This window comes from Octopus sinensis, linkage group LG11, assembly GCF_006345805.1.
Source record: "Octopus sinensis linkage group LG11, ASM634580v1, whole genome shotgun sequence".
Classification (NCBI taxonomy): Eukaryota; Metazoa; Mollusca; class Cephalopoda; order Octopoda; family Octopodidae; genus Octopus; species Octopus sinensis.
The window spans coordinates 47,562,915-47,587,051 of record NC_043007.1 but is presented as its reverse complement, the minus strand read 5'-3'; the positions used below and the strand labels follow the sequence as shown (position 1 = coordinate 47,587,051).

At 34.0% G+C, this 24,137-nt stretch overlaps 1 protein-coding gene across 1 annotated transcript in view; it reads left to right on the top strand.

Annotated features, from left to right (window-relative positions):
• Nucleotides 1-23,143, top strand: part of LOC118765416 — a 124,523-nt gene extending 101,380 nt beyond the window's left edge. Inside the window, exon 3 of the mRNA XM_036507459.1 lies at nucleotides 22,832-23,143. Coding sequence (XP_036363352.1) covers nucleotides 22,832-23,098 — 267 coding nt within the window. The 3' untranslated portion in view covers nucleotides 23,099-23,143. The remainder of the gene's footprint in view (nucleotides 1-22,831) is intronic.
• The last annotated feature ends 994 nt before the right edge of the window (nucleotides 23,144-24,137 follow it).

Below are 24,137 nucleotides of genomic sequence, written 5' to 3'. Positions count from 1 at the left end.
GAGAAAGAAGATAACTATGGACAACGGCATCGAAACCTCCCACTTATATATCTGGATTACTAATTTACATTTATACCAATAATAATTGGAGCACTTCTTGGTTTTATATGTAGATGACTAACTGTCGGTCTGGATAAGCTGGATTTTCCGATAAAGAAATCAACTAGCTGATTCGCACATTACAAATACAAGCTGTAAGCGGAACAGTAAAACTACGCATGACTTTTTTCATTGTAACACAGTTTTCGTTATCTACATTCCACAGACGGAGCTTTGTATTTTTGTGAGAAACCAGCTCCTTCTTCAGAGGAAGAATTTAAGGGTTTAAATACACAAGTACAGAAGAGACATAAATACATACTTGAATATATATATATATATATATATATATATATATATATTATATATATATATATATATATATATATAATATATTTATTCTGTTTAATTTATTTTCAATGGCGGTGCCTCAGCATGGCCACAGCTCGTGAGCTGAAACTAAACGAAATAATATATATATAAAGCTCCGTCTGTGGAATGTAGTTACGAAAACTATGTTACACTGAAATGCGTAGTTTTACTGTTCCGCTTACAACTTGTATTTGTAATGTGCGAATCAGCTAGTTGATTTCTTTATCGGAAAATCCAGCTTATCAGACCGACAGTTAGTCATCTACATATAAAACTGAGAATGTGTGTCTGTCTGTCTGTCTGTCTGTGTGTTTCCCTAAAACCTGAGAACTTCACAACGAATTTCATTCAAATTTTACACATGCCTTACTTAGGGTTCATGTAGTTTCATGGGCAAAAAAAAATGTTCAACTTCTTGCTTAGGGCGAGCCTATAGTAATATCATATCTTTTCCACTATTTCAGTATTACGTGTTAAAAGTGAAACAAAAACATTTCTCTATTTTATGTCAGATACTTTCACATTAACAATAAAAATTAGAGAAAATAATAATTGAATTATATGTAGTAAGTAATAATTAAAATCAAACTAAAGTATAATATAATGATTAAATCGTAACATAACAATTAAAAGTAAAAATAACAATTGGTATAAAATTGCATCAATGACTTGAACTTGAATAAGTGGCTTCACATGAATGGGAATAAATAAAAAATAAAACTTAAGTGCAGAAATGGAATAGTCCAGATAGAGCTGTGCACATACCCTTTACCACGGCTTTTACATTAGATTATCTGCTAATTAGCTAGCATTAAGTATCTATATGAAGTTTGTCTCTATGTAATGTCTGTTTTCTCGAACAGCCGCTTCTACTGAGTACTGCTGTTGGTTTATTTCTTATACATAAAGGAATATAGCTTCAACTGCGTACTGCTTTTTGATTCACCGTAAGGTTTGTTGTTATTATTATTACTGTTTAATTATTGTTATCACGTGTGTTGGTTCCTCGTAAGGGAAACGTTGTTGTGTTGCATTTGTTAAATAATTGTAAACCGTAACCCTCCCGCTTTGGGAGAAGGAGCTTTGGTTATTGTTTAAAAATTGAATTGTGCCCCTGTTTGGGGAAATTGACAATATTTTCACCGTTTATACGGAAGCATTTTTGTTAAAATGTCTTCGATAGAAGAAAGTCCAAAAATGAATTTCACTGCAGCTGTCGGCGGGCGCGAACTCATTAAAATGGAAGAAATACAAACATATTTCGGATTGATCACCGACAAAGACGGTGAATCTAGGATAACACCACCAAGCGAAATAAAAAATTAAATTAAAGAAAAGACTATTGTCTATAAAGTATACAATGTAGAGAAAAAAAAAAAGATTTGAACACCTGGAGGAAAGCACCATCGAAAAGTGTCTTGGTGCGAGTATGAAAGATATCAAGTATCTAACCAGAGGCGGTAACTTCCCCACAATAGAAGCAAGGTTCGAGTCAACGGAGCGAGCAAGGGAGTACTCGACTCGAAACCTGCAAAGTGGAAATATTTTATTTTTATCTTTATATCTGGAACGTGGGACGTCCGGTTAAAATTTAAAATGTCCCCCCAGAAGTATAGGTAGGCTGGATTGTAGCCACACTTCTATACAAGAGGGAAGACAAGATACAATTGATCGAAATTGCAGTCTGTTATATATTTTGAGTATTGTTATCACTAGCGATATCAGGATATAACTTTGTATTTTGTATTTTATGTGTAGATGTATATATATAGATGTACATAATATGTACACACATATATGTACACATATATACATGCACTAGCACTATGACCCGGCAACGACGGGTCATAAGGCTAGTATATATATATATATAATATATATACATATATATGTATATATATATATATAATATATATATATACATAATATATATAATAATATATATATATATATATATATCATATATATATATACATACATATATATATACATACATATAATATACATACATATATATATACATACATATATTATATATATATATAATATATATATTATATACATACATATATATATATATTATATATAATATATATAATATATATATATATATATATATATATATATATATATATATACATATATATATATACATATATATATATACATATATATACACACATATATATATATTTATATATATATATGTACGTATATATATATATGTATATATACATATATATATATAAATAATATATATATATATATATATAGATATATATATAATATACATACATACATTATATATACATACATAATATATACATACATATATAATATACATACATATATATATATATATATATATATATATATATATACATACATATATATATATATATACATATTATATATATATATATATATATATATATAATATATATATATATATATATTTATATATATATATATATATACATATATATATATACATATATATACACACATATATATATATATTTATATATATATATGTACGTATATATATATATGTATATATATACATATAGATATATATATATACATAGACATATATGTGTATATACATGTATACACACGCACGTACACACACACACACACACACAAACATACATATATGTGTGTGTGATGCCTGGTCTAGTGCGCATGTATCGTGCTTCCGGCAATTGCAGCTTGGAGTTGGCATCCTGGCTGAAAATGTAGGAAAAGTTCACGGAGCGTCTATTGAAGTGTTCTTATATCTATGGACATCAGGAAATGTTTCTCTACCAAGGCCAGTAACTTGTTTTTGAAACTACATTAGTCCTAATAGTGAAGGAGAAAGTAGGAGCTAACCATATGATTTACTGTTGTATACGTTTAGGCGTTTTGTTTTGGCGGATGTCTGATATCTTCTCTTTAAAGCCACTCTCATTCAGGGTGATAGTGTAGTAGAGTGTTACTTCATCGAATATTTCTTTAGAGGAAAGAAGGCTCTTATAGGTGCAGTCCTAATATACAAGAAAGCATTTAAAAGTAAAGCAACCAAAATGTTCACTCCAAACTGCCACGTCAGGAACCAGATTCTTTCCCACTAGCCCAGGCATGCACAGTGAGCTTAGTCGTCTACGAAATCGAGATCACTTCGGTTCTGCCAAATTAGAAAAAAAATTATAATTAGTATGTGCGAAAGTGACTTCAAAATGAGATGCGCCATCAACACACACACAAACGCCCCACTATGTACGTACGTACATACATACATACACACACCACACACACACACACACACACACACACACACACACACACACATACACAAAAACACACACACACACACACACAGATATATATATCTTGCAGAAAAGAAAACATGGACGTGATGATCTATGGGGTTATGCAATTTCGCCCAACCACTATGTAATCTTGTTAGTTGTTTCACAAAAACATAATTCTATGCGAAATTTTGTACCCACATACATGGAGAGCGAACGCCTGCGCTCCCATATTTACTCCGGAGATTTGTCATTGATTTAATGGTGAGCTGGCGGGAGAGTGTTGTTCCTGAATGGGCAATAAAGGAATAATACCGATAAGTTTTTCTTTGACCTTTGCAATCATATTTGTAAAAACATTGATCATTTGGAGCATGTTTACCGGCTGAAAAGAAAAAAAATCTGTAAGTTGTAAAAACCAAGCTATAGCTTCTAAGATATTGATTTATTTGATTGCAAATTTGAAAGTTGTAAACTTCACGACTCGAAGTGTTATACTGGCCATGCATATACAACATTTTACAGCCGGCTCACCACCCTCCACTTAAAATATTCATCCTCGATTCAAGAAAATGATATTGTTATTACCTACTGTAATTGCGTGACTGAGTAAAGCGCCACTATAAGCATTTGCTAGGTTTTGGTTTTGAGTTTCTCTGCCATGCCAAGAGTATTCTAAATAATATATATGCAAACCTAATAGTGTTATATACAGCATGTTGTATCCCGTGTAAGAATGTTTTTATTTATTATATATTGATTACATATTTATTATGTACTTATTTGAAACTTTATTATCAATCTCATGATGGATTATGGTGACTGTCTCTGCTTTCAGCTCCAATATCATGGGTATCTCTATTTCCTTGTATTTTCCATTTCATTTAGTGAGATATATTGTCTTCATTTGGCATTGATATATCGATTAGAAGATACTTCTTTTATTGGTGGACTTTGGCAATAACAACTGGACGATTTGCCTTAATCTCCTTTAATCAATTTTGCCTTTCATCCCTTTGGGTTGTAGAAAGATGAATAAAAACCACGCACACAAATGGTCAATCTATCATTCTCCGATACATTTTGTAGTGTGTTGAGCGTTTATGTATAATCTCTTTTATCTGACTATCCTCAAATCCTGTCATATTTTCCTGTGTATGGAACCAACACTTCTATGATTATTTAAATAATCCGACATAACCAAGACAAAGAAGTCAGCAACAAAACCATTTATTATATCTTTGTAGCATTTACCTATTCAGCAGAGAATTCTAATACGCTGCTGGTTGTTTCTTGTCGGAAAACTTTGGATTCGTTTCGTGGTTAAAAACATTTCCGCGTATGTCCGGAGACTCTCAGTATAGTTTCTAATCATTTATGCTTTGCTGCATTCTTTCGGATATTTCCTACGTATAGGTTGTTGTGGTTGTTGTTGTTGTTGTTGTTGTTGTTGTTGTTGTTGTTGTTCTTCTTCTTCTTCTTCTTCTTCTTCTTCTTCTCCTCCCCTCCTCCTCCTCCTTCTTCTTCTTCTCCCCTCCTCCTCCTCCTCCTCCTCCTCCTCCTTCTTCTTCTTCTTCTTCTCTTCTTCTTCTTCTTCTATGCTTGACTTTTGCTTTGTAATTGTACAAGTTGACTCCAAGTCTCACCCAGAGACCCCAAGAGACAACAAGTTAGAAGTTCAAGTTGGTGTTATGTCTAGGGTGTGATATATTTGGTTTTGCACATAGTATCGCTCTAGAGAATGTTTAAGAAAACATAAGAAAGTTATAAGTTTGTTTTAAAATTTGAGATTACATAAACAGTATTTTACGTATTTTATTTTTCCTGGTATCTGAGCTATGTAGGAATAAGCCTCTTTTGCTATCATTCCTAGGGCACCTATGACAACAGGTATTGCTTTAGATTTGCGGTTCCACATTTTGCCAGAAGACACTAACTATTGATGGGTAAGGGCTTTGTCAACATCGGCATTATTAGCTCTCATTGGATATTTGCCATTGAGAAGTTTTTCTTGCCATTTATCAGTAAGTATATCCAAGGCAGCGATTTTAGCACCTGCTTTCATACACTTAGCCTTTTCTGTGCTTATTTCCAGTACGTCTCATTCTGGGATTTGTTGTATTTGGAATTCATTTAGATATTCCTTTGCCTGTTTTGTTACTGAGTATGATGCTTTCTTGTTTTCATGCTTTAAGATAAGTTTTAAAGTCCAGTCATCAGATTTTTTCAGGTAGGTGTTTAGGCCAATTGTGGCCATCTTCATTGATAATTCTAGTTGTAAAAGTCCGCGGCCACCTTATTTTCTTGGCAGGTAAAGTCGTTCTATATCTGCCTTAGGGTGGTGCATTCTATGCATTGTCAACAAGTTTCGTATTTTTCTGTCAAAAATCTCTGGGAAGGCATTCAACCTGAAGTTAGGAATTTTATCCTCTCCTGGGGACTTCCATTTGCTTGATTTTCTGAGAGGAGATCTTACATCCTCTACCTTGATACCCTCCCACTTTGCTCTTCTAAGGAGTATAAGTCTGTAGATATTCTAGCAATCCAAGGGGCATTTTCATTGCCTGTTTTTCCTTCTGCCCAAATTATATTCCAAAATTCCTGCACTTCTTCTTTTGATGGGACGGATTGCTATTTTCCCTATCTTGGTATTTCCCCTATCTTCTGGTATATTCCCTATCTTGCTGTAAAAAAAACTTTTGGGTTATTTTTGAACATGTTGTTGAAGAATTTAACGCGCTTTTCGGGCAGCTTTAGTACATGCCTTTTGCTTGATTGTTTCTATGCTGGTATCGATGTTAAGTACGGTTTTCGTATTATATATTTTCTTTAATTTTCGGAGTTTTGTTGGTTTGATAGTGTTGTCAAACTTAAGGTTTTTTTTAACCATTCTATGTCAGACCTAAGTAGCTGCACTTGGTGTCGAATCCGCTCTTGCCAAGAAGGCTTTTTGTGGGGATGTTGTCGTTTTCTAATCTTTTTACCACATAGAACCGTTGAGAAATTATATCCTTAAGTGCAAGACAGATTTTACCATATACTTCCAGGTTTTGGTTAGAGTTGTGAATTTTCGGGAGAGTGTCACGTTCATTCATACTGGTTTCTTTACTTTTCAGCCATTCAATCATGATTTGATTTTTTTAGATCATCTAGTTCTGTTGGGTCAATTTCTTTGTGACTTTCTTCATCTGTTTAATTTTTATCTACGTTGGTGTTTATGGTTGGTTCAGAGAGTATGTCACTTTGTTTATCAGATACATTGACTCTTTCTTACAATTACTGCATTTTCATTCGACATGGGCTGGTCTATAATTATTTCCTTTGTAGTATCTTCATCAGCTGCAACTTCGTTCTTTTTATCCCTTACTGATTGTTTAATTGAGTCAATCTCTAATTCAGTTCGTAATTTCTTTTTCATAATGTTTCTTCTAATGTTGGCAAATTAGTGACTGTCCGTGTAGCATCTTACTTCAAGGTGTTTGTCTCCAGTTTATGTAAGTTTGTTCAGTATTAAATCTTTTTGTGGGGAAATACATGGCATAATAGAAGGCCTCAAGAACTTATTTATTATCTCCCCTAGACCATTTTCATTCTTTTTCTTTTGGTTAGTTAATGACGTAGCGTAGATGCCCATCTGTTGGAATATTCCGGTTGTGGAGTACTTCCAGCTCTTGCCTTTATAGAAGATTTGAACCAGTAGCTGACTAGGAACCTAGTCTGGTTCCACACTGGGGTGTGCAGCCCTTGTTGACCCGGGTGACGACTGATTCGGTTTGTATTTTGCTTTGTTATCGAGGCATGACGAGCTTGGACGTTGACATTAGGAGACGGATCTGTCTATTTAGGGTCAATTTTTTTGAGACAACACCGCCTCCATGTTCTCTGAATGAGAACATTGCTCATAACGCAGCGTCTTAAGGCTAACAGATTTGTATTCGCCTGTTTGTTTGTTCTGTTGATAGATTTATCTCTGGGCATAGTTTTTGTGGTGTTTTTAAACTTATGGATTGCTTACTCTGTGCTAGTTCGAAAAACAAAGAAAATTGTTTTGTTATTTTTTTCATCGTTTGTGACACGTGCTTTGATATGCGTGTATGTGTTTCCTGTAAATTTCACGTAGTTGTGGAAACATTGGGATGTATGTGTAGTCCTATGGGTATTTAAATGTATATATTATCGTGTAGACATTCGAGTGTATGCGTAATTAATCAATTTACGTACTTACTGTTTTGTTCCACTTATATTTTATAATTTGTAAACTTTTCGATGTTGATTTCGCATGTCTTTCGCATTATTATTATTATTATTATTATTATTATTATTATTATTATTATTATTATTATTATTATTAAAGCCGTGAGCTGACAGAATCGTTAGCACGCCGGACAAAATGCTTAGCTGTATTTCTTCAAGCTTTATATTCTGAGTTCAAATACTGTCGGGGTAGACTTTGCCTTTCATTCTTTCGGGGTCGATGAAATAAGTAATTGACTATACCCTTTTCCAAAATTGCAGGTCTTGTGCCTATAATAGGTATGCTATATTAGTTAGTTGGAATGCTGTTTTGAGATTTGGCAACAAGTCCCTTTAAATCTTAAGAAACTTTCTTGAGATTCTCGCAGAATAAAGATTGCTCTTTTGTGCTGGTTGAGAATGCGAGTCTCAATTCCAGTATCCTTCAGCCGTAGCGGTTTGGGTCTTGTGTCAAGTGCACCAATTACCACAAGGACAATTATCGTCTTAGTTTCTGACAATCTCTTCGTTTCTCAGGTGTGATATTTCTCAATTTTCTCAATTTATTTCATATCAATTCTATCATCATATGGTATTGCAAAGCCTATGATCTTATACTGTTTGATTTGTTTGTACTCTACAATCATATCTAGCCTTCTTGCCTTACTAGTATTGTCAGTCTTTATCCATAAATCCCATAAAATTCTGCAATTATTATTCTCTATCATGTGGTGTCCATACAACTTTTCTACTTCTTTAAATCCACCCTTATGATCAACATCCCAATGCACTCTTTTAGCGACACAGTCATACATGCGCTTATATTTTTTCCTTGCTAGCTTACTATAACCATTTACGAAATGGTTAACATTTTCGGCCCATTTCCCACAGATCCTGCTGTGCTCTCCGACTGAGCTTCATCAATCTTTACTTTTGTCAAATCTGTCCTCGTAGCTTGTTCTTAAGTAGCTATAATTAGAAATTCGGTTGCTCGTTTCAGATTTTCGTCCATCAACCAGCCTTTTATTTACTTCAATATCTTAGGTTTATTGCAAGTTGAAAAAATGCGGAAGCTACACGACATCATTGGAATTACATGCACAAGACGGCAGGTTCCCGGTTCCTTCCTTTTTCCAACAATAGAAGAAAACATGTCAAGGAAAAGAGAGCAATGAATAAGACAGAAGAACGGAACCAGGAGGACGAAAGGAGACGAACAAGATCTGTGGAGCTGGTATGCCAGTGAACCTGGACTAAATGGGATACCCTGAAAAGCGGTTACATGGACAGACTTGTGGAGGCTAAAACCTTCCTGCAGCTGCTGGTGTATGACAAACTCACAATGCCAACAATCTTGTACAGATTGGAGTTTGGAAGGGAACCAGCTGTGGAGACTTTGTGGAAAAGAGGCACCTTGACACACATACTGTCGGGGTGAAAAATAGAACTTATTCGAGGGAGATGCAAGTGGTACCATGACAAGGTGTTTGCAATACTCGCCCACACCATCAGCAGAAGAAAACAACATCAATAATCAAATTCGTGAATGAACGAGAAAAGCCAGTGAAAACAGCAAAAAGGACAAATAATCTACTACATGTGACCTAATCATGGGATTTGAAAGTAGACCTGGGAGAAAGATTGCAGTTCTCTAACAACTCTGAGGCCAGATGTAGTTTTATGGTCTGAAAAGGCAATTCTGTAGGAGGAATGGTTTGATGAAGTCTTTCAATAGAAGTATCAGGATTGCAAGGAGCGGGGATGACTGTCATAGTTATTCCCGGTCAATGCTTGCTGTTGGAAATTCCCTGCTCAGTCTGTATGGAGTGAAGAGAGTGAAGCGAGTGAATAGTAGCTGTGTGCAGGACGGTAAAACAGCAGAAAGGGCTTCTTGCCAGTTATGGAGCAAGTAGAGAAGCAAGTTAAGATGAAAGGCAGGTGTAGATGACTAGCAGTGATTTGGCCACTTCTACCGATTCACCAACGGAAAGGTGTTACCGTTTAGGATCGAAACACACGATGATCGTTGGATACTGTCGAATAACATCAATTCCTTCTGGCCAAAGCTATATTCACCAAGGTGAATGGGAGAGAAGCATCTTCTTTTAGGCGTTATCAAAGCACACGCGTACACACAAATGTAATATAATATGATATAATATAATATAATATAATGTAATATAATATAATATATAATATAAAAAGAGGGGTAAAGACCCCCTTCGGTCATGAATGACCATGGGATTGCACCTAGAAAGTTACCCTCCTAGACACAAGTCTGGGCAAGGTTGTTTATGGAAGACCAGCAGTCGCCCATGCATACCAGCCTCCCCTCTCCACGCCACCAGTGTTATCCAAGGGAAAGACAAAGGTCGATACAGTTTGGCACCAGTGACGTCGCAACTCATATCTACAGCTGAGTGAACTGGAGCAACGTGAAATAAAGTGCTTTGCTCAAGAACACAACACGCAGCCCGGTCCGGGATTCGAGCTCACAACCTCACGATCGTAGGCTCGACGCTCTAACCACTGAGCCATGCGCCTTCACTATAATATAATATAATATAATATAATATAATATAATATATATAATATATATAATATAATATAATATAATATAATATAATATAATATAATATAATATAATATAATATAATATAATATAATATAATATATATATGCCATCCTATCTTTCTTTATGTGTAAGAAAAAATGGAGTCCATCTTATTCACATTATTATAGCCTTTTTGATAAAAACTGAACGAAAAATGTGTGTTGTTTGTTAATTTATAACATGGAGTTATATAACCAAATATTGTTACATACAAAATGAAAATGAAGCGAAGAAAGCAGATATGTACATATAACAATGTAATCGTAGCATTACTTATGTTAAAGCAAAGGGTATACATATACGAATGTGCTCCACCGACTTTGTTTCCTCAATAATCTTCAGAAAAATGGGTATTTAATAAATGAAGGTTTTTACAAATATGATTCACATGATGTAGATTTCGATTATACCGGAATTTGTTATGGAAAAAGTCTCCCGATGTGTGAGGAGAAGAATTTCGGAAAATTCATACGAGTCGGCTTTGTTTCCCTATTACTATCGGAAAAATGTGTATTTTTAAATTAAATTTACAAATACTTTCAAAGAATGTAAATTACGATTATATCTGAATTCGATGTGTAAAGAAAAATGGTTAGTACGCATACATACATACTGACAAATGTCACAATTTTTACGAAATTTCAAGTTTCGTTTTGCAGATGTGTGATGTGTTGCAGTTTGTATGTATGCTAGCCCCCAATATTTGTTCACTTCAAATTCCGTTGTGATAGTAATGCACTCACTCTGGAATGTATTTGTAGAACAATACATTCGTTTTTTCTGAAAGTTATGAGGAAACAAAAGCCGAAATGTAGGAATTTTCCGAAACTACTCTCCCCACCCTTCGGAGAATCGTTTCAGTACAAATTCCTATATAATCGTAATCTACACTCTGAAAGGTATTTGCTGAAAATTTCATTAAAAAAATATCCATTTTTTCTGAATTTTTCTAAACTCTACACACGGAAAACTTTAAAGCAGCCAACTAAAAAGATGAAATATTACAAAGCATTTATTAACAGAATGTGCATTTAATATTTTAAAAAAAGCAATGATGAATGAATGAAGACTTTTAACTAAAAAAAACCCAAATAAACAAGAACCCCCCCCCCCCCAAACCTGAAGTATAGGCTGTAAAAAAGCTGCAAATAATTCAATCATGCAGTGTTTGCCAAGTAGAAATTTTAAGTTTAGATCTCTTGTGTTTGTGGATGTGCATAAACTGTAGTCCGGCTATGGACACTTAGTTCAGGCTGGTTACTGGATATCATTGCGCATGCATTATCGGAAGAAACATATTGTAAGATTATATCGAATGTATGTATGTATGTATATGTATGTATGTATGTATGTATGTATGTATGTATGTATGTATGTATGTATGTATGTATGCATGTATATGTATGTATATGTGTAGGTATCTATCTATCTATCTATCTATCTATCTATCTATCTATCTATCTATCTATCTCTATCTATCTATCTATCTATCTATCTATCTGAATTTAAATTTAAAATTAGGGTGAGAAACTGGATATTAATTTACTTAACATCAATTTAACACCAGTGGTCTAGCATATCAAAATCTGAAAGTTCAGTAAATTGTATTATATACATGAGAGGGATGACCACTATGTGGACAACCCTAATGCTAGAAGTAGATCCGCTATGGTCTTACCACTTAGAAATGTTCTCAAGAAAAATTTAGGTGTTTGCTAAATTTTTCTTGAGAACATTTCTTAGAGGTAAGACCATAGCGGATCTACTTCTTGCATTAGGGTTGTCCACATAGTGGTCATCCCTCTCATATGTATACAATACCTATCTATCTATCTATCTATCTATCTATCTATCTATCTATCTATCTATCTATCTATCTATCTATCTATCTATCTATCTATCTATCTATCTATCTAATCAAATTACATCCTCTCTACATGCATACAAACGCAGATACCCTCACACAAATTCACACACACACACATACACACACAAACACACACACAACAGCACATATTTTCTATTCTCTCTACACAACAAATATATGCTGTATTACAAATACAAGAAAATACAAAAAATATTAGATAATATAACTACTACAACCGTTATTCCAGAAAGTCCTCTAAAATTGCTTTACTTGTACAAAAATTGGAAACAAAAGCAGCAATCGAGTATTTCTAAATCTATTGTATATTTCACATTGCACCGAAAATCAATTTCGAGATGTTATACTAAAATATCTTCGGTGCGGATCCAAACTCATGTAACTGTCTTTTTCTTCATTATCCAGGTAGCTTATATTTTTAGCACTTTACTTCACCATTCCGCTAAATATAATAAAATGGTTATTTCTACAAATTTGTCTTCTGAATCTGGTAAAAGAAAACTCCCAAAACAACAAATCATTATTTGTTTCTGGGTTTGTCTTTCACTGTCTATTTTTTCTTGTGTGGTTTTCAGTTTGATTAGTTTTTTATTTTTGTATATTTCATATTTTGAGAATGAATGATATATTTTACTTCTGTACTTCTGCACAAAGCATCAGGCATTTTCAGAACAAATATTTATTCTCTTATTCTTTAACTTGTTTCAGTCGTTTGACTGTGGCCATGCTGGAGTACCGCCTTAAAGGGGATATTTTAGTTGAACAAAAAGCCTAGGACTTATTCTATCGGTATCTTTTGCTGAACCGTGAGTTTACGGGTACGTAAACTCACCAACGCCGGTTGTCAAGTAGACACAAGGGCACACACACACACAAAGACAGACACACACACAAAGACAGACACACACACATGTATGTATGTATGTATGTATGTATGTATGTATGTATGTATGTATGTATGTATCTATCTATCTATCTATGTATCTATCTATGTATCTATCTATCTATCTATCTATCTATCTATCTATCTATCTATCTATCTATATATCTATCTATCTATCTATCTATCTATCTATCTATCTATCTATCTATCTATCTATCTATCTATCTATCTATCTATCTATTCATGACGGTCTTCTTTCAGTTTCTGTCTACTAAATCCACTCACAAGGCTTTGGTTGACCCGAGGCTATAGTAGAAGACACTTGCCCAAATTGCACGCAATGGGACTGAACCCGGAATCATGTGGTTGGTAAGCAAGCTACTTATCTTGATAGTCACCTATTTCGTTGGTACGAGTATTTTTATGTTTTGCTAAGCCACTGTTGGGCTGCTGTTTCATCAGCCCTTCGTGACACTGTACGATTATCAAACGGAAGCATCGACCATTGCGTGTTGTGATTGCAAGCCTGATAAACAACGAAGCTGCAAGCGAAGATGCTGTCCCAGTGGAGATCTTCAAGCATTGCCAAGAAGCACATCTGGGACTCTAAATTACTTCTTCAAGATTGAAGAGATGAAGTTCTCCATCTGTAGTTCAAGAATGGAGACAGACGCTGTTGTGGAAACTACAGAGGTGTCAGCCTTATTGACATCGAGGCGAAGATATTTACCTCAGTCTTGTCACGCAAATTCCAGCTTGAGCGAGACCGACGCACCCGTCCTAACCAGTCAGGCCTGCGTCATAGCCGTTGCTTTACGGATCAGATCTTGATGCTGAAAAGAACTCTGGAGCACCTTTGGTGTTATCAACAATCGACCATTATTTACTTCGTCGATTTTGTAGCGGCATTTGACTCAGTTGACTGTGATGTATTATGGAAAGTAATGACGGCAGAACGTTAAGGGTACGCGTGTCTGTGAAGTGATCACCCATTTGCTTTACCCTGTAAACGCTGATATAAACAGCAAGAAAAGCTAGGAACATTGCTTCGTGTCCAGTCAAGATTGCGACTCGATTTCAATTCAATTTCACTGTTACCTGCCTATCAATCTGCAAGCTATATGTATTGAACTCTCACTTAAATATTTTCCTTCTCATCGTGTATTTCTGTTATTTCACGACAAATTCTACACAAGACGTACACTGCAGTTAAAATTTAGGCACAAGTCTGGGCAAGGTTGTTTATGGGAGACCAGCAGTCGCCCGTGCATACTGGCCTCCCCTCTCCACACCACTGATGTTATCCAAAGGAAAGGCAAAGGCCGATACAGCTTGGCACCTGTGACGTCGCAGCTCATTTATTAACGTGCAAGTGACTGAGTACTCCACAGACACGTGTACCCTTAACGTAGTTCTCGGGGAGATTCAGCGTGACTCAGATTGTGACAAGTATGGCCCTTTGAAATACAGGTACAACAGAAACAGGAAGAAAGAATGAGAGAAAGAGTACAGCAGGGTTCACCACCACCCCCTGCCGGAGCCTCGTGGAGCTTTAGGTGTTTTCGCTCAATAAACACTCACAATGCTCGGTTTGGGAATCGAAGCCGCGATCCAACGACTGCGAGTCCGCTGCCCTAACAAATGGGCCATTGCGCCACCACAGTGATATACTAGTGTTCATACTATTAACATATTTCACTAAATAGCAAACAATATACTATTATTCCTTTTTTTTTTTTAAAAGAAAAAAGCTCTGAAATAAAAATAAACGGCAGATCAAGGAGAAATGAAAGTCAAGGTAAGATTCGATCGCGGAACAATGAAATAATCGAGCAAAGATTTTTGAGGATTCCCATGCTGTCATAAACACTTTCGCTGCTCCTAGAATACTTGATCATGTTAAAGTTTAATCAATCCGTATGAGAAGCCACACTAACTTAGAAGGAATGTAATTTACATATATGTATATATATATATATATATATATATATATATATATATATATATATATATATATATATATATATATATATATATGTATATATTTATATTTATATATATATGCATATATCCATATATATTTATATACATATGTGTGTGTGTATATACAAACACACACACATAAAATCTAATATAAAGTATTTATGGCGGATAAAAGGTGAAGCTGCTATTTCAAGACGATTTCTGTCAAATTGTTTACCACTCACTGATCTTATATTATCCGTCGATCTATCGATCTCTAATAGCCCTGCAATATTCGCTATCTCTTCTCTTCATACATAAAGTTGATAGCGTAGAAAACAAGTTTTGCAAAGTGTGAGCACTATTCTCGTTATACCCGCATACAGAAGGCACACATATGCGACCAAATGATACATGCAGATATGTATAAGTCTATGCATACACATGTGTGTGAGTGTACATACAGATATATATATATATATATCTGTACGTGAGTATACACATATGCACGCACACATAAGTACCGGTACATATATACATATGTATACACATATATGCGCTTATATGTACATATACATACATACATACATACATATATATGTATATATGAATATACATACACAGACAAAGACTTATACTGATAAGTCTATTACATATACCCACAAAAATTATGCGCGCGCGGTTCTTTGATTTAAAGAGGAGAAGACTAGCCAATATATACCATAATATAAAAGCGAACCATTCAACTAGAAGTCACTGCAATAGGATAATTAGTGTCTTCTGTATCACTAAGATATTTCAGCCGACTTCTCCACAAAGTGTTAATGCTATCAACTGTTCCATTATATAATATATATGTGTGTGTGTGTATGTGTGTGCGTGTGTATGTGTGTATGTATGTATGTGTATACATATTTATGATACATAAATACATGTACGAACATATATATATATATTTTTTATGTATATATATATTGTTTACATATATGTAAAATTGTTTTTATTATACCATAAAAACAGACATTAATACATACATACATACACACACACACACACACACAGACATATATATATATATATATACATACATAGACACATGTATACATGTGCATCTGTATCCTTACCTAGGTATAACTGAACATATATGTATATGAGTATGCATATATATATATATTATATATATATATATATATATATATTTTTCTTTTGTTATCTTACCGTTTTTACCAATATATATATATATATATATGCATATATATAAGAATATATATGTGTGTATGTGTGTATATGTGGATGTGTATATGCACACACACACACACACACACACACACACACACACGTATATATTTCTTTATGTTTATGCATATATATGTATGACACGAATTCTCTTTCACTGGTATAAAGTTGTGAGGAAGAAATGGACATAATTTTTTTCCGAATACGATTCATACTGTTTAGGAAATAAGATATTCTCGGTCAAGGATTGCTGAGTCAGTTGAACTAGTCTCACGCTTTTCTAAAACCCCGAACTTACTTCAGGTAAGAACCAGATAAGAAGGATACATTCTAAGAGGAATGCAGATTTAACTACATGATAAGGGGTTTGTTTGTTAACTGTTGCTATTGTTGTTCTGGTTATATAAGCAGCAATATAGTTCCGATTGTGTAGTTTTATGTCCAAATAAGTTCCATAGCAATTTTTTCCGGGCATAGCGTATCTCAGAAAACTTTGTTCCATGTGTATTGTTTTTTTGTTTTTTTTAACAGTCGGTAAAGTCAAATTTACAATTTCTAACAAATCAAGTGACTGCATAGTTGCCTTCTCGTAAGCTGGAAGTGATTTAGGGAATTTACTGAGTCAAGATTAAATGCTATCAAATAAATTTACTCGCAAACATGGTTAAGTGTCGAGATAACTGCACACTGAGTGTGTGTGAAAACTGAAAGGCACTTACAAAAATATAACCTTAAATTAGGTCTGTATTCTTCATATCAAATATTAAAAAAATATCATTCATAATCATTACATCAAACATTCTTTAATGTGGTGATCAAAAATAGTGTTTAGGGATTTCTGCTGATTGAAACTAAAAAGTAAATATACCTTATATTGAGTTCTGTTTATTCTGTTTGTTTCACCAAAACTGTGAGTGAATGTGCGTATATATATATATATATATGTATATATATATATATATATATATATGTATATATATATATATATATATATATATATATATATATATATATATATATATATATATATATATATATATATATATATATATATTATACTGAGCGTCAACGTAATACATTCCCTTGTAGGTCCCTTTGACTTTTATTGTTTCGTTATTTTATTTAACATTCGATTTGCCGATCTATATATATAATCTAATATCTATAAAACTGAAGTTTTTTTTCTCTCTCTTTCTCTCTCTCTGTGTGTACACAAAAATGTAATGTACCTCAATAACTTCTACATCTTCTACATCCAATTTCTTTAAAATTTTATACACAGCTTCTTCATATCCCAGACATAGGCTACTTAGATTTAAAAAATCGATATTAGGGCGTCTAGAGCAATGGCAAACCACCAATAGATGATTCCTATTCATTTGCATGAATCAGCTGTTTTATAATCTGTAGGATCTTCCATACATTTTAAATCATTTTCTAAAAGTTAAAGGATTTTGTCTATTTATTTATTTCCACTGTCCGCCAGCGACGGTGATTAAATTGACTAGAAACATTAAACGCATACATTTCCACAATTATCAACCGATTTTCACCAAACTTTACACACACATTACTCATGTCCCAAGGATAGTCATGCACTAAACATTTTGCCCAGAGCTCCCGCGTAAATGGACCTAATTGGGCATATTTTTTGCATGTAGAGTCTTCCATACCTTTTAAATCTTTTTATAAAAGTGAAAGGATTTTATTTACATTATTTACATTTGACGGATATTTTGCCTCATCTTGTTTGTTGTTAACACAACGTTTCGGCTCATATACCCACCAGCCTTCAACAGGTGTCTTGTGGAAAAGTGATTAAATTGACTAGGAACACTGTACGCGATGAATATCCAATACCATACAATCTTAATCTCCATATTTAAAGTGCATTAAACTTTGGCAAGCTTAGCTTTATCTATTCTGAATTACTTGAAAGGTGATGTTCCTTTCCCGCTCTTCTATTTGTTGATATCTTTGTTTACCTACCAATGGGTTGTTTCACTTTAAGGATGCTTATTTACTGATCCATTACGATGAATGTTGTCCATTGTTTTAAATACGTTTTAGCATTTTTGTTCTAGCCTATTTAAAAAAAAAATCTCATATGATTCGTCCTAAAGAATCAACCTTTAAATAAGTCTTTCTTCCACTAGTGAAAGCAATACATATCTTTCAGAAAGCTCCATACCAGTTTAACTTTATGCAGCATTCGCTGTTAGTTTATGCGCAGCCTATGTGGGAAGACAGAATAAAGTGGCTGTTAGCTTATCTCTCCGAAAAAATAGCTCCCATTGCTGTTGAAAGAGATAAACTCACAGAGGGGAAGTTTCAACATCTTCCTTCAATTTCCTTACACCATTTATGTGGTTGTTTCTGACAAGAAATTTCGCTCTCATCTAAAACAACTATATTTTATAGTCATTATCCGTAATCTACTCCCAAAATGGTTCAGTAGTTCTACTTTGCATCGCTTGCAAACTCATATGTTCTCTGATTATTAAAGTGCAACGACCTCCACAATAACCAGCTTTCAATTTGATTTTCCGTTCCTGGGTTAATCGGAAATATAGATTGCCGTGCTACTCATAAACCGTCTCGGTTGTTCAATTATTTGGTGAAAAAAAATCCCCTACCAATGAAACTTAACCCATCCAATGGACGGGTGCGTTTGGGGTATTTGAGGACAGCTTTTGTATACAATAAAACAACTATATTTCAAATATGTATGTGAATAAATATTTGTGCAATTAGTCTTGATAATGATTTTTTTAAGCAAAGTATTCTTGGCTTCGATGACTGCTTCACTGCGGGACTGAAACAACTGGCATGCTGACACTATATGGTCCTTATTCATTTCGGATATCACCTGGACAATGTGGGCCTTCAGTGAAGCTATGGTATTATGAGGATGACGATTAGTCTCCATTTCAACAGTGCTCTACACGTAGACTTCATCAATCCAGGGATTGATAACAGTTTCCAGTACCTCGATGTACCTAGCAGCATTAATTCTAAGACCCTGTGAAAAAAAGTGGGGAGGCATCACACGACCTTCGCTACCCACCACTTATAAAACCATCACAGTTGCTGGAAATTTCATGTGCATCACTCTGGGTACTTCAGAAGGATCTGCACATAACCACATGCCATTTCTTTTGTTAGACTTTGATCCTGGTCAAAGTTTTTCGACAGAAAATCCAAAGCATGTCTTTTTCATGAGGGTTTTTAACTTTAAGTAACCGTTTTGAACGGATGAGACGGTTTTCCTGTGTCTTTGCAGACACGAATTGGCCTTTCCTCATTACAAAGGACTTGTGTCGAATGTCACGACGTACCACAGTTATGATAGTCCACTCTGACACCCGAAGTTCATTAGCAATGGAGCTCATTGATTTTCTGGGGTTTTCATCGATAATGTTTGAACATGTATAAATTGCGGTGTCCTTTTATTGTCTGGGCATTGTGAATGTTTTTTCTCTTTGATACAGGTGAAACATTACCATCAAATGCCTCCAATTCCAACCGAACTTTGTATACACATGATCTTACAACATTTAGGAAGTTGCTAATTTCTAAATCACTGAGGTTTGCATGTCTTTTCATTTCTTGATTTAGAATATCTTGAAAGGGCTATGTGAAAAAAAAATTAAAATAAACGATACGTTAAATAATTTGAAGGTGTAATGAACAAAAAACAAAATGTCTTCAAATACCCCTCGCACCCTGTATACACACACATATGTTGTCTACACCACCTGTTTTCGTCTTTTGTTTTCTTCTTCTGAATTCTCCCCTATATATATATATATATATATATATATATATATATATATAATATATATATATATATATATATATATATATATATATATATATATATATATATATATGTGTGTGTGTGTGTGTGTGTGTGTGTGTGTTTGTGTGTGTGTGTGTACGTATATATTTATAACACACACACACATATGTATATAAATGCGCTCGTGTGTGTGTATGTGTGCATCTATGAATACGTACATCTAATGATAAAGAAAAATGTAAATAATCAAGAACGGTAGTAATATAGAATTAAAGATTCAAAGTTGACTTAACTCCCACTCAACAAGAAAGAAATTTCTTCCTGCAAGTCTTTGAAGTGTCTTTGGTCTTTACTATAATAACGCCCGTTTCTTAGTCATTGTCTCGGTTCAATCATAAATTTTTCAATGACCATTCAAGTAGCCTTACATATATTCTGTGATTATTCTCATAGAATCTATGCCAAAAATGTCTTGGAAGTTAATAGTCAGTCATAGACTGCTCTTTTGAAGATAGGAATAATGTTAGTATGAGAGGTTTAGAGTTATAGTTTTTACGTCGTTTGCCAAACAGACGCACATACAAGCTGTCTCTCCCACACACGCATTAAATATGCCTGTGTATGTGTGTGTGTATGTGCGTGTGTGTGTGTGTGTGTGTGTGTGTGGTGTGTGTGTGTGTATGAATGATGTTTGTTATATAGATAGATTGAATGGCTATGGAGGTCCAGTTGATTAAAACAGCAATGAAAGGGGCCCACAGGGGTAAAAATATGTTTGAGTACCACTGGCGGAATGATTCCTCTTACGAACCAGTTTGAAATCAATATCTACACCTCAAAGAATATATCAAACACTGCTTGGGAATTTTGTTTGGAATTAAAATTATGATTATTAACTACTATAAATCCCGTTTACAAGTTAGAATTTCCGGTGCAGACATCAACAACTTTCTTTTCTCTCTCGATTGCTGAACTTTTAACTCTCATGACGTAAAACAAAATAAAAATAAAAATACATTCCATGAATTTCTTCCACTCTATAATTATTTTTCTTCTATAAGAAATCTCTCATTCCATAAAATTGTAAATTAGTGAATTCTAGTTTATATCATGCTGGCAGTTTCTAAAAAGAATAAAACAGTACTATACATAATTACCACAGACTAGAAATTTTATGAATTTCTTAATATGTAAGCAATGATTAAAAATATGTCTATGTTATGCATCTTTTCCCATATGATTCATTAACTTCAAATTCAAATTTCTAATCCCGTCAAAAACTATGAAGAAATGATTATCTCCCTTTCAATAACTGTCCACTAGGACATAACACCCTACCTCCACCCTCGCGCATATTTATTTGTGTGTGTGTCTGTGTGTGTATGTATAACACATATATCTTGTATTGTAAGTTAACGAAGTAAGTCATATTTCTCACCTATTTTAAAGAATATAACGGATATGTCATGATTTCGATGCATATAGGAAGTATCACTACTTCTGTCAGAGTGAATCTCCGTAACAAACATATATTCTAACGCTGCCTAAGAAAATACAAACCTAAGTTGTTTTTTTTTACCTGGATACAAACTATAATTAATTACAAACTTAACCATCTATAACTGGATTACATTAAAAAAAAGATTAATTAAATTATTTATAATACCACTAATTATCGAAATCAAAATTCAATTAGCAATAATTAACACCTATAAAGAATAGACTAAAAAAGGAAATAAATACGAATAGCATAGATTAAATTAATCAATACAGATGCACCACAACAACAAATAGGAATTCTATGGGCAAACTTAGAAACAAAGAGTTATGACCAATGAATAACATGTACAAACCAATTATGAGATTACTTGATGTCCAAGTTCACACAATTCTAAATCAGTTATGGCTACTGAATGAGCTACAACCTACAGTGAAAAAACGCAACCCAAACATCCTTGATAACTTATAAAATGAAATCGAATAACTAAATAAATATTTTAATAATCTCAACAAAATTAACATTTCTACACAGTAGGAAGCCTGCTATGACCGTCTGTCTCCAACATGTGCTAGGGACAAACAAGGCCAAAGTCAAACTGAATGCAGCGGAAGTGGCAGTAGTCATCCAATGAGAAGTGTCAAGACAAAACTCATAGAGGCACCCAAAACTATATTTACTCTGCCATATAATTTTTTCATTCTTAACATTTTAAATGAGCTTCGGGTTGACAGCCAAAATTATTCCCTATTCATTTGAAAATATCATGTAGATCACGAATACTCTTAAATTTTTTAATGTTTTAGTACTAAAAACATTAGTGTCACCATTTCCTTTCTGTCATTACAACATTGGGTATATAAAAATGTTTATGTAACAGTTCTCTTGGACACGGTATGCATTCCAAGCCCCACACCTCTTGAAGTAGCGGGTTGGCAAATACTTCAACTTATTAATACTTTCGCTTCTGTTTCCATTTTATTTCTCACTTAATGTTTTTTTGTTTTTGAACAGCTATCGGAAGAAATGGCAGTTATCAAAGACAATAAAGATCGTATACAGCAACAAATCGACAAACTGAAGAATATCTCTGTCCCCGAAGATAATAAAGAACGAAAGGCGCTCAATTCTGGTCCAATACCCAAAACAGCTTCTGGAATGATAGGATGGAAATCAGGACAAGAGTATCTAAAGACTCAATATCCAGCGTATTTGTGGGAACGACACTATAAAGTAGCATTTGAAAAGCAACTTGGATGGCCAAAAGATCCTTACCCGTGATTTTAGATAATTTGATAAATGTTATATCGTAAATATATTATGTATATATATATATATATATATATATATATATATATATATATATATGATTGTATGTACGTATATGTATATATGTATATATGAAAGTATGTATGCATGTATTTATGTCTGTATGCATTTATGTATTTATGATTTTTCTTTGAGTTTAATTTAAGTTCTTCTTGAGCCAGTTCAAGCTGGTTTCTAACAAAGCAACATGACTTTTTGAGTTAAGAGAGTTCCAGGTTGAGTTGGTCTGTTGGTTGAACTGTCCAAGTATGTGCATCTATTTTCATAAAAATCCCACATGGAGAATTCTTGGAATGTCTTACAAATCTTTCCTCTGCCACTAATAGATTGGATTTGGAGAACCTGTGTTAGTTTCTTTTGCACTTTTTCAGTGAAACTAGATATTTCTAGGTTTTTGCGCAAATTTGTTGGTACATAACCTATTGCACCTATCATGATGATTACAAATGAGAACTCATAGGTAGAGTACAAGAGCTGTAAGTTCCGCATTTATTCGCCATAAATGTTCTCTTTTTCCTGGACTTTTGATTGTACATTCATGTCTGCTGGGCACCTGACCTCTACAACAGTGCATGCCTTTTGTTCCCTGTCCTATAGAACAATATCAGGTCTGTTATGATTGCTCCGAATTGATTTTTTTTATTAGGCTGTTCAACCAATATTCCTTGTTTTTTAAAGGTGTGAATACCTGCTGGCCCTGACATGTCTTTAATGTGTACATCAGGGCAGACCTTCCCACAGATAGTATCGCAAAAAATCTTTGGAATTGTGTCATGCCTCAGGAGCAGATAGTATCTCGTAGACATTTTGGGGTAGCTGCTGATGAAGTGGTGATATCTTCCACATTAATATAGCAGAACCGAGAGTTTTTATTACAACGTGGAGGTTATGTGGTTTCTTTGTCCCTTTTATTTATTAGAAATTCAGCAGACAACTCCTGTCCCTGGATAACAAAGGAATATCCTTCAAGGTGGGATCTAATGCATCTATC